Below are 18,711 nucleotides of genomic sequence, written 5' to 3'. Positions count from 1 at the left end.
GATCCCACCCAAAAATTTACGCCCTGTTATATCGAACGTTGGAACACCTATATAAAATATTAAATACTATAGGCTTAAAAATAACTAATTACACAGGTTGTGACTACTTTGCAATACGAATCTTTTAAAACTAATTGCTCCATGATTTAACAATGTGGTGCTACAGTAAATATGTGCTAATGATAGATTAATTAGGCTTAATAAATTCGTCTCGCGGTTTAGTGACGGATATTTTAATTAGTTTTTTCTATTAGTACTTGAACACCCTATACGACACCTTGTATAATATCTGATGTGACACGTCAAAACTTTACTCCCCTGAATCAACCCCCCTCAGTTGGGCACTGCGGATACAATTTTGTCTGTGGATCTAGCTCACTGCCCAAGACTGAACCATTTGAAATGCCACTGGCACTGTGAGAGCCGTTCGCAAACGGTTTTATTTTAGAACAAACAAACGGTTCTCTGGGCCTATTTGGCACATGAATTAAGTTCCTCGTATGTGTGGCGTGGCCTACACAGCTACACTCACAGCTACACTCATCGCACTAAAATTCCAATCCTATTTTACTATAAAAAAATTATCTTCCACTAACTACTTAAGCTTAACATAACATATAAAGATGCTACATCATCATCCACTAACAAGATGTCACATCATCCTCCACTAACAATCATCACATTTAAACATTATGTAAACATGTTGTATCTTTATAATTTTTATAATTTAAGAGAGCTTTTCAAATACAAACATGTTAAATTATCATCCAAGATAATTCATATAATGTTTCAATGTATATCTTTATTATGTTTTATGATATCCTATATATTTATATAGTTCATCCTCACTTAGTTAGTGCTTAAATGATTAATCTATAGTTTAAATTATCTTTCTCCTTTTTTCCTCTAATGAAGTCATATCACATCAATTGTTTTTAGTCTTTAGATGATTAATCTACGGTCCAAACTATCTCCCTACTTTTTTTCTTCCATAAAATCATACTACCTTACTTTTTACGTTTGAATCACCATTTTACATACTATTCAAATTTAAATTTTTCATAAACCATATTAATTTACTTAATCTGATATTATCTAGCTATTTTACACGTTATTTTTTTATTGTTATCATAATAAATTCCCGCAGTAAAACACGGGGTTTCACATAGTTTTCTTAATAGTGTCCGCCGTCTCACAACATTGCTGCTCGTCCAAGCAGCAGTAGCATAGTTACATCTTACATGTGGACTGAGCCGAGTATCTCTCTTGTAGCATAATCCTTTTGGCACAACATTGATTTTCTCGTCGCCAATACCTCCTCCGCAGTACTAGGCCCATTCAGGCCACGGGCTATATATCAAAAACAAATATCTCCTTCCTTTAGTACTTCAATTAATTTTAAACACACTTTTAACAATTAATTTTATTATTAAAAAGTTGTATAATTATCATTTATTTTGGGCTGCAAACCGATGTCTGCATCCAAGCCCAAACCGCCGGGGCCGGGGTTACTGCGCCCTGGCGGTAAGCACGGTTACCGCGCGGTAACCGCGGTAACAGTGAAAAACCATACAAAACCGTGCAAAATTCATCAAAATTTTAAATTATTTTTTAAATTTATTTAAATTTAAGGAGGTTACCACGGTATTTACATTACCGTACCCCGCGGTAAGCCCGATAACCGCGGTAACCGCGCGGTTACCAGCGGTATGGTGAACCATAGTCTGGACTAGAGTAGTAGTTAAGAACCACGACCGCGCCAAAAAGGAGCCTGGATAGTTAAGAACTCAGAAGGATATGAGTAGTTTGATCAGCGGTCAGCCAACAGCTGCTTTTGCTTGGTCATTATCACCATTCACGCTCACTCATACGTCGTCACATGCTGTTCATCTTCTGCTTAATTAGCTTAATTAATCTCCTGTTTTATCAGTCGCGCTTTTATAATTCGCAGTGCCAATGGCAACAACAAATGTACTTAAGCTCGGTGTGCTGCGCACTACGCAACTAATTGACGCATACAACACATAACAAATCTCATTTGATGCTTATATGATGAAAGTCACAAGTGGTGTAGTTATTAGGAGTATAGCGTGGCTCTGCCCTTAGTACTTCCTAAGCTTTAGTTTACTTTTTTTGCTTTTTTTTTCTCTTCCCTTGGCATAAGTCAGTCTGGTTGATTGCGTTGTATAACATAAACTTATTTTCTTCTAATATATTGACGTGTAATTATTTTACGCGTTCGTAAAAAAAATAAGTGGTGTATCAGCTAGTGGCTACGTGATTTTACTCGTCAGGTTTTAAATTATAGTTATATGATTATTAAATATTGCGATCATGAATTTACCCATGGTTTTTGTCCCTTTAAACGTGCGTTACGTATCGGTGGGCATGCGAGTATAGTGTGCGTATGTAGTGTGTATTGATAGGAAATGATTTTTTTTAATAGAGGCAGTACTTCAGTGGTGCATACTCCTGCTTGGTCAAGATTAACTATGGTAGAAGTATTTATTTTATTTAAACAAATGGAGTAAAGATCGAATCAATAAACAATCACGCGGTCAACGATCTTGCATCATCCTTAGAAGATCATTCCAGTGTTAAAAGGTCTCCTCTACCTGTCACATGTATGTATATATACGTGAAATGATTCGTTGGACTCCGTGAAATGTGTTGACTTTCCTCCCCTTCTTCCCAAGTTCCAACCCGTGCATTGCATGCATCTCCATCACAAACCAAAAAAACACCTCCAAATCTTTCTTTTTTGTGATTTTGGACTATTTAGGGTCATGTGTTCACGGCTAAGTATCCAATATCAAAATTTAAATGTACCAAAAAAAGTTGTTCCTAAATTGTTGGTTTGCAGTGAGTGTGGTCCAAACATACCTTACAATTGTTCCCTAACCATATTTTGCCACATTTATAACCAATACTTTAGCTTAAACCATCCGTGGCAAATTAATCATGTGTTAAAAAAACATTCTAATATCTTTAACTTTTTAAGGTATCTTAAATTAAAATCAAGAAATTGAGATCAAGGTGTGTCGCTAGTTTCCGTCTTGATTTTAAACATGTGTGAGGAGACATATTCGTAGGGGGTGTGAGTGCGGTGTAAATGTGCGTAGTGGTGTGTATCAATAAATGAAATTAAACTAAAAAATCAACATAATCTCACTTGACCTTTTATCATCTTTCTCACAAATAAATATATTACTCCGCTAAATTAAAATTTTAAACAACCAGAAGAGAAAAAAAAAACCATCAAGCCGCCGGCACCAGCCAACCCAAGAACCCAACCATAAAAGGCGCGAGTCGCCTCATCTCTCATTAAAACTCAACTAATTTAAACTGTAGCAGTCAATCACCTCCTCCTCCTCCTCCGCCGCCGCCGAGGACGACGACGACGACGAGGAGAAGCTGATCGTGATCGCGCGCGCATGGAGCCCCACATGGAGAGGGCGCTGCGGGAGGCGGTGGCGTCGGAGGCGGAGCGGCGGGAGCTGGAGGGCGTGGTGCGCGCGCACCACACGTTCCCGGCGGCGGAGCGCGCGGCGGGGCCGGGGCGGCGGCCGACGTGCACGTCGCTGGTGGCGCAGCGGGTGGACGCGCCGCTCGCCGCCGTGTGGCCCATCGTGCGCGGGTTCGCCAACCCGCAGCGGTACAAGCACTTCATCAAGTCGTGCGAGCTCGCCGCCGGGGACGGCGCCACCGTGGGGAGCGTCCGGGAGGTCGCCGTCGTGTCGGGCCTCCCGGCGTCCACCAGCACCGAGCGCCTCGAGATCCTCGACGACGACCGCCACGTCCTCAGCTTCCGCGTCGTCGGCGGCGACCACCGCCTCCGCAACTACCGCTCCGTCACCTCCGTCACCGAGTTCTCCTCCCCCTCCTCGCCGCCGCGGCCGTACTGCGTCGTCGTCGAGTCCTACGTCGTCGACGTCCCCGAGGGGAACACCGAGGAGGACACGCGCATGTTCACCGACACCGTCGTCAAGCTCAACCTCCAGAAGCTCGCCGCCGTCGCCACCTCCTCCTCGCCGCCGGCCGCCGGCAACCACCATTAGTGATTGATCATGGTGTAGTATATCCACATGCATGCGTGCATTCTGCATAGTGTTGCTTCTTCTTTTTTTTTCTTTTTTGCTTCCTTTTTTTTTCTCTACCTAAAAGTTGAGTAAAGAGATGAGGTGTTTATAAATTATAAGTTTGAAATTATTTACTTATATTGCAATTCTGATGGGGTGATGACATCAAAAGAGGATGCAATGCAAGTTTGGTGTTAGTTTTAAATTTGTGTGTGTGTTTCTATATATATATATATATATATATATATATATATATATATATATATATATATATATATATATATATATATATATATATAGACACACACACACTAGTATTAATTACATCGTTATCTTGCAATGTCATCATGGTTATTGGTACTTCTCTTTAGTTTGTTTTGTGGATCTATAAGATTTGGTAGTGTTTACTCATACTTTTGAGGAATCCCTTTTCTGTTATGCTTTTTCTAGGCTCAACTAATTTTCAGTTGGAAAAAGATCGATCACAAAGGACTGAAGGAAGAGCAAACAGTGCAAGTTGGTGTTCATTGCTAAAAGGATTGTTTTTTCTTCTTGGATATATTAATGCAATGAGCCTTTCATGTGCTTCATTTGATAACTTTACCCTCATTTTCTAGATTCAAGTTAGCGGACCTCACGATCGATATCATCAATCATCGCATTGAAAATCTTATCCCTTAATCTGCATTGGTTGCACTTATGGTTTATAAGCTGAGAAAAAAATGGCAAAGCAACAAAAATAATTTTAGAGCGACTTAGAGCCTGTTTGGATTAGGGACTTTTTTTTTGTTCATCTCACATCGGATGTTGGGACACTAAATATAAATATTAAACGTAGATTAGTGACAAAACCCATTCCATAACCTTGTACTAATTCGCAAGACGAATCTATTTAGCCTAATTAATCCATGATTAGCTAGCCTATGTGATGCTACAGTAAACATGTGCTAATTATGAATTAATTAGGCTTACAAAGTTTGTCTCGTGAATTCGCTCTCATTTATGCAATTAGTTTTGTAAGTAGCCTATGTTTAATACTCCAAATTAATGTCCAAATATCCGATGTAACAGGGAATAAAGTTTAGTCCTTGTATCTAAACTCTAGCTTACACTTCTTAGCGGTCGAAGAGTTAAGACGGAAAATAGAAAGGCACAATCATAGATTCGTAGACACATTTTAGTGTACATTCTGTGTTATACTATGTATAAACCCTTGATCTTATTTTTTTAGAAAACAAACTTTTATCATCTATATATCTCTTTTAGGTAGTTAAGCATAGATTAAGATTTATGAAAAAGACTATAATACCCCTCATTAAATGATGTATGGTTGAGAGTTGAGTGGTAATTAATTGAGGGTAGAATAGGAAGATATTTGAATGAAATGTGATGGATGGGACAAGTAGTACTTTAGAAGTTTAAGTGATAAATATTTTGAAATAAATTTTGAATTCTAGAGAACAACTATATATTTTGAGACGGAAGTAAGTAAACCCTCTCATATATATAGTTGTATTTGATTTTTTACTTACGAATCTGTTGACCATAAATAAACAAGCCAGAAGAACTACCACACAAGAAAATTGTTGGTGTTTCTGACATTTTGGCTATGGTAGCTATTATATTTTATAACTTCATTAGAAAAATGTTTTAAATAAAAACCATAGGTCATGTTTTATTCATTAGGTTCTGTCCATGCCACGTAATTATGTTTTATGTCACTTTAACGTATTTTCAGGAATCAATTTAGTCTGAGCAGAGCATGATAGCATTAATATCTAAACAACCAGATCCACAGTATTTATTCCAGTTTTTTCTCCATTTTGATCACTTTAGTTAGCAGTGCGATAGTGCATGCTAGTTATATTGTACCTCCATGCGGAAAACAGATTTTCACCTGAATTATTTATCATTGATTATCTACTTAATTATACAGACAAATTAAAATAAACTTAACAAATAGTTTGCAATAAGTGGACTAAACAATGGTAGAAAATATTTAAGAAAACCTATCTCTAAGAGACGTGAAGTAAATAATATGCAACGACAATATGATGAAGTATTACCTTAAAACAGCGCGGAACAGTGATAAATTATGAATTATCTATTTAGCTTGGTTTGTAAATCTTAATACCACATCGTGTGACGAAAAACAGCCCGTAAAAATAATAGGGATCGAATTGTATTCATATTATTATGTTTGTTTTGTTGTTATCCACTCATATGTATATATTAATTATTCTTATTAATGTTTTGCAGCAGCAGATCATGACCTAACGAATCATGTGTGTATCACAAAAAGGGCCAAGTTGCAACTAAAAAGTTGTGGCTAGCATTGCTTGGTAAACAAAGAAAAGCAACATCAAGAACCATTACTAACTCCATGCAAGGCAGAATGAAAAATAAATACTCAAAAGAAATTAATTTATTTTCTCTCTCTATATATGTGTAGGGCCCAGGAAATGGTCAACTTCCAATGACCCGCTAGCTACTACGTACTACCTCCGTTTTTTAATAGATGACGCCGTTGACTTTTTCTCACATGTTTGACTATTTATCTTATTCAAAAATTTTATGCAAATGTATATGATATAAATCACACTTAAAGTACCATGAGTGATAAAACAACTCATAACAAAATAAATTATAATTACATAAATTTTTTGAATAAGACAAATGGTCAAACATGTGAGAAAAAGTCAACGGCGTCATCTATTAAAAAACGGAGGGAGTATATAATTATATACTTTATCTATCCTGGAATTAAATTAAGCCCACTATGTGGCTGCAGGAAAATATAACAAAAATAAATCGTCGATCGGTAAATTTATTGCAACGAAATTAAACAATATACAATAGGATGCCTCTAGAAACATAAGCAACTTGCATCAAAAAATGTTGAGTTCATCGATCATGACACATAAACGTACAAGTTAAGCATTAAACACACGAGCACAAACAAAAATAAATATTATTGTTAGCACATACTCCCTCCATCCCATAAAAACGAATCTATTATCGGATGCGACATGTTCTAATACTATAAATCTAGACAAATGTATGTTCAGATTCGTAGTATTAGGATGTGTCACATCCGATAATAGGTTGGTTTTTTATGGGATGAAGGGAGTACTTCCTCTGTAAAAAAACAAACCCTAGCATATCAAAAAATAATTAAGGAAAGAGACAAAAAAAACTATAATATCCTTAATAAATGTAAAAGTTGTATTGATTAATATGTAGGTGAGAAGTATTGAAATAATAAAATTTCTCGATTTACGGATTGGTGGTAGGTAAGACGGTAGAAGTTGATTTATTTTGGGACAAATTTTAAACTCTAGGAGTTGATTTATTTTGGGACGGAGTGAGTATATTTTCCTCTGGCGGTTTCAAAACAAAAAAATTCCTCTGGTAGATGGTGCACACATTAACAAGTATAGATATATCCATCGCTGTGAATTATTTTGAGTGTGATTCTAAGCAACTTGCATCTAAAAAATTGAGTTTATCATGACAATGGCAGATATCTGATCATTCCATAATTATGTATATACTGTATAAAAAAATCCCCATATTTTTTTAATAATTTCGTACCATTAGTGAATCCTAGTAGTTTCTAGAAAGAACCACATGATTCAACGATATATACATTGCTCTCGTTGAATACGATTATTATATTTTATTAGTTGCTACATGCATTATCACCTTCTGCATTAACGTACACTTTGGACGTGTACTTATTACTTAATCTACTCATTGAGCAGTAGTAATATACACCCGTACGTGCAACTTATAATTAAGATAATCTCGTTTCATGCGGTAGTTTCACACAAGGAGAATACTGCTACAAAGTCAAAAAACTACTTTAATTTACAATTTGGTCAGATTCCAGCTAGTTTTTACTTAACTGGTCCATCGAATCTGCCGCAAATAAAGGATGTATTTTGTAGGGGGAAAAATAAAGGACATATTTTGACCATGCCGTGTTTCATGATGTATATATATGAACTTGCAGTTTTCAAGATAATAAAAATTAAGTTCGCAGTATTTAAAACATTTCAGCAAGTTTCATAACTTCAAACTTCAGTAGCCTGCATGCATGCAATTAATCTCGCAAATGATCGATCAATCGAGCGTGCTGTTTTAGGGCTGGTTTGGTTTGAGGCCTAAATTAGGCTTACCAATATTTGACAATTTCAATAGTGTTCAGTATCTATTTGGTTTGAAGCCAAATTTTGACATGTCTAAAAAAATAGACCATTTTCAATAGTGAATTTAGGCTATTTTGGCTTCAATCTAAACATAACTTTGCCTTACCAAAATTAGTCATGCCAAAACTTACCAAAATTTAGCATTGACAAAATTTGGTAAGACCTATTTAGGCCACAAACCAAACCAACCCTTATCTGCCGTCAGATGTCCTCGCGATTCGTGCTATTACGGCCCCGATGCTCTCTTCTTTCTCCGGCACCCTCGGCTCGTGATGAGGTCAGACAAGGTGGCAGGGGGTGATTGTCAAAAGGCCCAGTGGGACCCACATGCAGAGACACTCAAGCAATGATCAATGCTGACATGTCTATCTCGCAACACTACAGTGATGTAGAAACGATAAATTGGAGAAGGTACGAATTACCCCCTCGAACAATCGTGGTCGTCTGAATTACCCCCCTAAACCACAAAACCAGACATTCTTCATCCTCAACTATGCAAACCGGACGAATTACCCCCTCAACCCAATACACGGTGGTTTTGGTCTACGTGGCGTACACGTGGCAGTCTAGTCAGTGTTTTTTAATTAAAAAATTGTAGGACCCGCATGTAATTCTCTTATTCCTCTCTCTCTCGCGCAGCGCGCACGGCGAGGATGAGCGCGGGGACGGGCGGTCGGCAAGAGGCTGCGCCGCGTCGGCAAGAAGGCTCTGGCTGCCGAGGTGGATCTAGACGAGGGCCACGCGGCGGAAGAGCGCGATGATGGTGCGGTGGTGCTCGGCGCGTTGAGCGAGAGGTAGCAGGCGAGGAGGTCTTGCAGGTCCTCCAACGGCCGGACGCCATTGGTGCACAACATCTCGATCATGCTGTCCACCAGCTCCGGCTCCGTCAACTCCATCACCACCGCCTCGCTCTCGTGCAGCCACATCCGTCGCCGCCGCGGCCGTCGGCTCGGCTTCCCCATGCTTACTGACGACGACGACGCCGGCACCGGCGCCGGCACTGGTGTGCCGGCATTGTTGCTGTTGTGGCCACCGCCGTTGCTGCCGACGCGCGCGCGGCAGCCGACCCGAGCTCCATGCCTCATCACCGAGCTCGCCTTTGGATCTGGGGTGGTGGAGCGGGATTGGTGAGTAGAAGGGGCTGGTGGAGCGGGATTCCCGGTCGCCATCCATGCCTGCGTCCTCGATGGAACCGCGTCCGCCAGTCTCCGTCGCCGATCCTGGCGCAGGGAGGTGGGATGGGGCGCGGCACGACCGCTCGGAGGAGGAGCCGCGGTGGCGGCGGTGTCCCACCGCGCGTCCCTGCGCGCCACTGCCAAGGAGGAGCCCGCTGCCCACCATGCGTCCTAGCACCCCCACGATGAGGAGAAGGAGCCTACGGTGGCAGCGGTGTCCCACCGCGCACCACGCGTCCCCACGCGCCACCGGCGAGTAGGAGCCCACTGCCCACCGCGCGTCCCCGTGCGCCCACGACAAGGAGGAGGAGCCCGCCGCCCACCGCGTGTCCCCGTGCGCCCGGTTGGCCTCCGCTTCCTTCGCCGGCTGCCGTCGTCCTCGGGCCCCCTCCGCCACCCACAACTGGCTCTGCCCCCCGCGCACCGCCGCCGTCCTCACCTCGCCAATCGAATCAACGATGCCTCCGCCTCTGCCTTCGCGCCGACGTCCGCGCCGCCACGCTCGCCTCACCTCGCTGACCGCTCACGCCGACCGCCCGTCCCCGCGCTCGTCCTCGCCGTGCGCGCTGCGTGAGAGAGAAAAGAGCGAGAGAGAGATAATAGAGAGAGAGGAAGAAGAGTATGACTGGCGTGCCCCACAATTTTTTTATTAAAAAAACGCTGACTGGACTGCCACGTGTACGCCATGTAGACCAAAACCACTGTCGATTGGGTCAAGGGGGTAATTCGTCCGGTTTACATAGTTGGGGTTGAAAAATATCCGATTTTGTGGTTCAGGAGGTAATTCGGATGACCGCAATAGTTCAGGGGGTAATTGATACTTTTTCCTTAATATAAAGTTAGGGCACGAAAGAAAAAGACAATAACACATGATTATGATTAATTGAGTTTTAGTTACTATAAATTTGAAAAAAGAATTTATTTGATATTTTGAAACAACTCCTATATAAAATAATCTCACGTAAAATATGTCTTAACAGTTTTTAAAAATATGCTAGTAATAAAAATCGAGCTAAAATCTGCAGGTTAATCACCACCGTACGTGCTCAATGCATCAAATGAATCGCATGAACGAGTCTACCTTAAAACAAGAAGAAAAAAATACAGAGAGGGCCACTTAATAACGTGATTAGCACCGGATTAATTACTGCATTCCCAGCTAATGACGCATCTGGTGGCTCAGCTAATCACGTGATTAGCCCTTGCCAATCTCGTACATCCTGCGTGCCAGCTCATCGCATCTCGAACTGGCACTGGCAGCTCATCTATCTTCCCGCGAATTGTGCGAAGAACTGGGCCGGGCTCATGCCCTTTGGCCCATTAGGCCTTTCTCCTTACAGCAAAAGTTTAATAGTAGAACTCACCACTTACTACAAATCCATGGTATACCTAACCTGTATAACAGGTTTGCTAGTATAAGGTTAGCTCTATTTTTTTTTCTTTTCTCTCTTTCTCACACTATAAATTAAATGCATATTTTTGAAGCATGTCTAGAGCTAACTCTTATATGAGAGCCAACACTCTCATTTTTCTTTATCTATCTTACACACAAGCATATAACTTATTTATAAGTCACTATTATCTTTATAATTATATCGTCTATGTAAAATGTGTGTCAGTATGTGTGTGTGAGAGAGTGTGGTAGCACGGAATCCTGCGCAAGTAAAAATTAGGTGGATTTATTTTGTTGCTTTGCTAGACTTAAAATGCTAAGTATTACTTTCGTCTCAAAATAAAATTATTTTTCACCCATCTTACACATACCAATACAAAACAAAAAAAAAAGAAATACCCTTATAATCAAATCCCACTACAACTATTACTCAATTTATCTACTCCCAATACAATTATTATTTTTTACTTTCACAAACTCTGATACAATGATTACTTAAAAAGAACTTATTTTTGTGATAATTGAAAGAAACTAAAAATTAACTTATTACGGAACAGAGGAAGCAACAATTTGCATATAGATCAATTATCCAGCGGATAGAAACGAAACAGATGAGATGGCAGAGCTTATTATTATAAATTTTATTAGTAGAGAGTGTGTGTGAGTTACACCATGCATATTTAATCATCCAAAGTTTAGAAAAAAAAATTAAGATAGCATACTCGTGCCATTTCGAAACCTTGAGGGTTAAAACCACGCAACTCTTACCACTACACTATCAATTGCATCTTCAAATACAACTACCTTTATATATGAATTAGGATGAGTAGATTTATGGGAGAATATCTAATATGGTCCCTAAAGTTTCACTTCTGGGTCATTTTAGTCCTTAATCTTTCATATTGTTCAAACAAGTCCTTTAAATTTGTTATGTGGGCTAATATAGTGCTTGGTCTCACCAAAACGCCACATGGACATGCCATGTCACCTTCCTATGCAAAATCTATATGATTTGTCCAATTTACCCTTACGCATAGAAAAATAAAAAACAAAAGGAAAATTTTTTAAAAAAATATATGGTATATGTAATAGCAAAAATATACCTCAAAAGGGTGAAAAAAGAAGTATTTTTTTCCTATGGTTATGTCTAATTCACCATTATATTTATTTTTCTATGATATATATAAGGGTAAATTGGACAGTTCATCATAGATTTTGCATGAATGATGACATGGCATATCCATATGATGATTTTGGTGGATCCAAGAACTATTCTAGGCTTTATGACAAAGGTTAAGGATTTCTTTGGACCATTTAAAAGGTTAGGAACTAAACTGATCCTACAGAGAAACTTTAGGACTAAAGCAGCTATTCTCCCTAGATTTGTAAAGTAAGCTAAGAAAATTCAATAGCATTAAATAAATACACTTAGTATGAAGACTTTTGGATAAGACATTGCCCCTATTATTCTTAACAGACCACTATGTTTTAATGGTAGCGGGTATCTTACTACCACCGTTACCAAACTTACCACCGCTATTTAAGTACTAGAACTTAAAATGGATCTACAGAGGCCAGGAAGAATAAAGAGGGGAGGTAGCCAACAACAAGGAGACAATAGTCACAAGACGGTGCTCATCAGTGTACCGTGATGCAGACTGAGGATGAATCACATCCCCGTTGTATTTGGACCCATATATATGTGAACAAATGTACTCTCCATTCGACGACACTGGTAGTACACTATACATAAAACATGGGTGACCATGCCATCCTATCCTCCTCCTGCTGCTGCATGACATGAGCCGTCAGCTCAGAACACAACGCTAACAATATTCCTGCACGGCCAAGTGGCATCACATCCCTCTACTGCACCTTCAGTTGGCAGACATTATTATATCGTTCAGATTTTTGGGTCTTTCTTTTGCCATTGTTTGGCACCTTTTTTTAGGGGAAAAAAAACCTAGAAATCGATCTATATTATGCATACAGTAAATATCCGTGATATTATTATTTATCCGTAAATAAAGAGATTTGCTTCGGTCAAAAAAAATACCTCGTTGTACTTATCTTGATGTTCGTTTTGCTGGACCAGAGTAAATCTCGTAAATAAAACACTAAGCCGGCCTCTTCTCATCATCTTTAGACACTACGGTTTAAATGGATATGGATCCTCCACGGTATTGTAGGAGTATTTAAAGTCAATGAGATGGGAGCTTAGACGATACAAGTAAGCCCACGTATCAGTGGCTCTCATTACCCTAATAGTATTGTAAAGAGTCCTTCATGAAGATCATGAAATCAGTTTCACAGGATTTTATAGTTCGATATCAACAGGAACCATACTATGTTCCAGACAGGCTAACAGGGTCTATTGCTAAATGAATCCCTGGTATTTTTGCTCCAATGAACTGTCAACTCTAACACGCATTACGAGTGGGATGTTTGCTTGAGACATGAGAACCACGTTTGTGGCATTCACCTTTAACCAAGTTAGCCTAGGTCCACATCGGTTGTCCATATTCTCTAATAAACTAAAACAGCTTATAGGGGAATAAAAAGTAATTTATAGGTAAAATTTTTATATATGTGTTATTAGCGACTTAAAAACCAATGCTGAAAAAAAACTATGTTGAAAATATCTTAAAATCAACTGCAAAACTAAATTTGAAAATTTAAATTTTAGCTTTTGCTTTAGCTTGTTAGGGTAACCGATGGGGCTCGTTGTATTTGGCTGTTACCCCACTTTACTATAATTTGCCACATGTGTGGCCACGTAAATGCATGAATTGCCGCACTCTGCCAAAACTTTTGTTGTAAAGTGAGAATATCATCAAAACAACATTTAAAATTGTTGTTCCCTCCATGCTAAAATATAAATAGTTCAGAATTTTTTCATGCGAGAACTAAAGAGAGGGGTGTTTATAATTGGTTAAAATAAGAAAGTAGATGGGCAACATATAATGGTGAAATTACACATGTATCGAGTAATTCCCATGGTTTTATTCTCCGTAGGATTAATATTGCAATCATGTATTTTTTTGTATTCTTATTCTTTTTTGGATTCATATAATTCAAAGAAGACCTAAATACCAAAAGTTGCTATACTTTGAATGGAGGTAGCACGGTTCATAGGGCCGAAACCGAAAACATCACATGTGCTCTCATGTGGCGATCCGTGGACGAAACCTGGAACAAGAAATACTCCAGCTAGCTAGAGCCTAGATGTTCAGGTAGCTGGATTCAGTGCTGCAAATGCAGATAAACCAGCACCACATTTTTGTACCTTGGCAATCCCAAATCCATTCAAATTTCACTTCATAGATGCATGATTACCCGATGGATCCATGCTAAAGAGGTCATCCTCCCATTCGCGCTAGCTCCAGAAATACTTTACTGCTCCCCTTAAAAAATATTCCCTCCGTCCCATAATATAAGGGATTTTGAGTTTTTGGTTGAACTGTTTGACCACTCGTCTTATTCAAAAAAATTTGTGCAAATATAAAAAACGAAAAGTTGTGCTTAAAATACTTTAGATAATAAAGCAAGTCACAAAAAAAAATAAATAATAATTCCAAAATTTTTTGAATAAGACAAGTGGTCAAACAGTTCAAACAAAAACTTAAAATCCCTTATAATATAGGACGGAGGGAGTATAAGGATTTCTAGAATTTAAATTTTATACCATAATATAAATGTATTTTTGTGCTAATTCCAATGAATCCCATCATTTCAATGATTCCATAGCCAATCAAATGCACAATGTGAAAATATGAGCGGATCTTAGGACATCAACAATGTGAAAATATGAGCGGATCTTGAGCCCCTAAGACGTACGCAATTCAAAAAAAAAAATTGCCAACCTCAGAACTATTTACTAAATAGCCTAAATATCCTTATAATTTGGAACTGAGGTAGTACTAACAACAATCAATCCCAAATTTTTTAACTGATTTTTTTACTGCAGCCTACTCAACTGAAAACTCAGCAATTCGCATCGATCTCCCAATGAGGTGCTCATGATCTACCGCGAAATGCGATCACTGCACCGGCAGCTTTTATATATACTGAAACCATCGAATTAAACTGAGTTACAATTGGTGATCGATAAATAGATCAATGGCATTGATTGATCTTAATCCGCAGCTAACATCGCCATCAAACCAAGCCAAAGCTCTAACTGGTTAACTGACCACATCTTGGCTGTTCATATGCTCCATTGCTAGAGCTTGATTTCCAGCACCACCACCCGAGCTCCTCTTCAGCTCCTCGCACATCTCCTCGATCATTGGCTTCCATAGCCGAACTCGAGCGTTTATGAACCAATTCGACACCTACCATCGCCGCGCAAATCGACCGAATCAGCCACGGAAAATCAAAAAAATCATGCTAAAATGTAGTACAACAAATGTGTTTTCAGATAATATAATTCAGCCAAGAACATGATCACTGGGTCTATGATTTATCATCTTTGCAGTTTTGTTTCGTCGAAAATGCGGAGAAGCGTTTGGTTTACGAATCATTTTTGTTTGACAAAAGTTTGGAAATGAGTTGTATATAGTACTCCCTTCGTTTCTAAATATTTGACACCGTTTACTTTTTAAAACATGTTTGACCGTTCTTTTTATTCAAAAAATTAAATAATTATTAATTTTTTCCTATCATTTGATTTGTTGTTAAATATATTTTTATGTACACATATAGTTTTACATATTTCATAAAAATTTTTGAATAAGACGAACGGTTAAACATGTTTTAAAAAGTTAACGGCGTTAAATATTTAGAAAGGGAGTATTACCTGGTTCCTGCTGAGGCCGCTCCTTGCTGCGAGCATCTCCTTCTCGCTGTCTTTCGGATACCTGACGCAAGAACACCAAAAATGAATCGAATCAGATTGTTTGATGAAGGTGTTCGATCAAATGCGTGATGTGGCAAGATCGGCGTCAATGGCGGCGTGGGTGGTGCTTACGGGCGGAGGAAGTTCTCGAACATCCAGGCCTTGAGGACGGCGACGGACTTCTCCGGGAGGCCGCGCTGCGGCCGCCAGCACTGCTGCTCGCCGCGCCGCAGCTGCTGCACCGCCCAGTGCTTCTGGATGAACGCCGACTCCCAGCTCCGCTCCCTCTCGCCGCCGGTCACCGCCGACGACGACTCGCCGCCGCGGCAAGGCCTGCCGGCCGCGGCGGCGGCGGACATGATCTCGCCGGCAATGCGGCGCCTCAGGCCGTGGTACATTGCCGACACGGCGCGGTGCGCGAACGGCGCGCAGATGCTGCTGCTGCTCATCCCGGCGGCGCGCGCCGTGGCGTGCGTCAGGGTGTTGAACCTCGCCGTCGTGCTCTGGATCTCGTCGAGGCATTGGTTGTACTTCTGATCCATCTGCGCATTTGAATTCGTATCGTCGTCAAAAGATGGTTTCAAATTTGATTCGAAATGGTAGTACGAAATTTGCTTGAACTGATGCCTCGGGAGTCGTGTGGAGAAGGGCGAGCTCACCAGCTGGAGCATGGTGAGGAGCTCGCTCCTGAGCCGCTGAGCCGAAGCGTCGCCGCCGCCGTGCGTGTGCTCGCCGGAGGAGGCGATGAGCTGGTTGTTGGAGCTCACGGCGGACGACGGCGCGCCGCCGGCCACCGAGCAGCTCGACGGCCTCGAGCTGCCGCTGTCGACGCCGCTGGCCGAGTCGGCGGCGGCGTCCGCGACGCCGCCCAGCACGCAGCCGACGGCGTCGTTGAGCACCTGCTGCGCCACCGCGGCGTATCGGGACCGCGCCACCACCACGGCGAAGTTCGCCGCCGGGTAGTACGGTACGAGCGGCGGCTCGGGCTCCACCACCACCACCCTGCTCATCTGCGTCAGCCCGGAACGGCTCGCCGCCGACGAGCACTGGTCGCCGCCGGCGTTGAGCATGCTGTCCGAGGACGACTTGGAGCACAGGCTCAGCGACAGCTCGCTCGCCGCCGCCGCCGCGGACACGAAGCCGGCAGCCTCCGGCACCCCGGCGAGGTAATACGAACCACCGTGCACACCGGCGTTGCTGCTGCTCCAGTTGCAGCTCGGCTTCCTCGCCGACGTCGAGCACCACCCCGCCGCCATGTCGCCCGGCTGGCCGTGGCCGAGGCACGCGAGGCTCACCGCGCCGCCGGAGCTGTCGCCGACGGCGACGTCGTACCCGCCCCCCATCTCCTCCTCCGGCGGCGTCGTCGCGCCGAGGTAGTCGCCATGCCCGTGCGCCGCCGCCGCCGGCGCGGCGCCGAACAGCTGGGTCGCCAGGGACGCGAGCACGAGGTTGTTCGCCGCCGCGAAGTGCGCGCCGACGTCCATCGCCGCCGCCGCCGCGTCGCCGTAGCCGAAGCTCCCGCCGTGATCATGCGGCGGCGCCATGGCCGGATGGAACAGCGGCACGTCGGCGCCATTGCCGCTCGCCGCCATGAAGTAGCCGCCGTTCATGGCGGCGTCCACCGCACCGAGCTGCGAGAACGATGGATTGCCGCTCATGGCCGCCTCGGAAATCTCCAAGAATTGCAGAAACTAGTGATAATAATCAAAACCTGAGAAGAAGAAGAAGAACAGCAGCAGCACACACGCATCAGACATTCAGACACACTGTTCTTCACGAGATTTTTGTTGTTCTTTTGACAAATCAGGCTTGTACTAGGTGTACCCTTGAAATCAAAGTTTTTGATCTTTTCATCTACTACCACTTTTAGTTTTTACCTTCACAGTAGCAAAAGAATCAACAGTACAAGCCACAAATAGATCCTCACAGAATTGTTCCATTGGAACAAAAAGAGATTCAATCTTGCAACTAACATACAACTGATCTTCCAACTTTTAAAACAAGAATCTTTTCTTTTTCTGTTCTCATTTGATAAATTCATAAAATACCAGATGAACTGATGCATGGTGAATAACACAATGCATCACAAAGATGAACAAAAGGAGCTGATACCAGAGGTAGAAACCAAGAAGACAGTGAAGCTTGAGTTGTTGAGCACACTTGCAGGACCTAAAATGGAAAGATGAAGCCTTCCAAAACCCAAAGAGACCAGCTTCCAGCTTCTACTTCTACTAGGAACAAGGAAACAATTGGGGCAGGGAGAAGTGTTATCAACTTATCACTCACTCACTACAAGTAGTATCAGGTAGGCCTAATGACCACCAAAGAGAAAGGGAAAGGGAAAAAACCAATGCAAACATCTCAAGGCCAGCAAGGGAGCAGCTCTCCCTGACCTTGACACTGGGTCAGAAAATTTTTTGGCCTTGGAGGAGAGGCTATCAAAGAACCAATGGGCCCTACTCAGGAGGCAAAGTGCCAATGACAAGGTGTTGGTGCCCATACACAACTAGTAGTAGCTCACTCATTATACTACTGTAGGAGTATTATAGATGCCGAGTGATTCACTATCCGATTAAAACCATTTATAAACCGATAAAATATAGATAAATCTTGACAAAAATTTAAATTTAGTTTGAAAATTTTAAACTTGACCAAAAGACCGAGTAGTTTGTAGCTTTCTGACCTGGTCAAGAAAGTTTGGATTTCACCGGTTTTCATCGGTTTTCTAAACACAGGGCATACACCTATGGCTTATTACTACTTCCTCTGTTTCATAAAAGATAAGATAAGACATTTTATAGCATAATGAATCTAAACATACCCAACATCACATCTCATCTTAGATAGGAGTAGATTTTTTATGGGACAGTGTAAAGGAGGAGTGGTGACAAAAGCATATGGGATTTATCACCTAATGATTGGTCACTGGGGAGGCAAACCATAGGCTCATTGGTCAGTTATCCTAATCCAAAATACAACATTGCATTATAAAAATGTGGATCATGCATGTGCCTAA

At 41.6% G+C, this 18,711-nt stretch overlaps 2 protein-coding genes across 2 annotated transcripts; one reads left to right on the top strand and one right to left on the bottom strand.

Annotated features, from left to right (window-relative positions):
• Positions 1-3,327: 3,327 nt before the first annotated feature.
• Positions 3,328-4,265, top strand: LOC9270643 (abscisic acid receptor PYL9-like). Its single transcript, XM_015769300.3, has one exon. The coding sequence runs from the start codon at positions 3,435-3,437 to the stop codon at positions 4,056-4,058; it is 624 nt and encodes a 207-aa protein (XP_015624786.1). The 5' UTR covers positions 3,328-3,434; the 3' UTR covers positions 4,059-4,265.
• Positions 4,266-14,623: 10,358 nt separating this feature from the next.
• On the bottom strand, positions 14,624-18,214 carry LOC4328784 (homeobox protein ATH1). Its single transcript, XM_015769369.3, has 5 exons — positions 17,808-18,214; positions 16,355-17,406; positions 15,828-16,237; positions 15,657-15,717; positions 14,624-15,192 (listed from the first exon to the last, which is right to left on the bottom strand). Exons 2-5 carry the CDS (start codon positions 17,351-17,353, stop codon positions 15,043-15,045), a joined length of 1,620 nt encoding a protein of 539 aa, XP_015624855.1. The 5' UTR covers positions 17,354-17,406; positions 17,808-18,214; the 3' UTR covers positions 14,624-15,042.
• Between the last annotated feature and the right edge of the window lie 497 nt (positions 18,215-18,711).

The sequence above is a fragment of the Oryza sativa genome, chromosome 2 (genome assembly GCF_034140825.1).
Source record: "Oryza sativa Japonica Group chromosome 2, ASM3414082v1".
NCBI classification, from domain to species: Eukaryota; Viridiplantae; Streptophyta; class Magnoliopsida; order Poales; family Poaceae; genus Oryza; species Oryza sativa.
The sequence above is the reverse complement of the archived record's forward strand: the minus strand, read 5'-3'. Positions and strand labels throughout refer to the sequence as shown.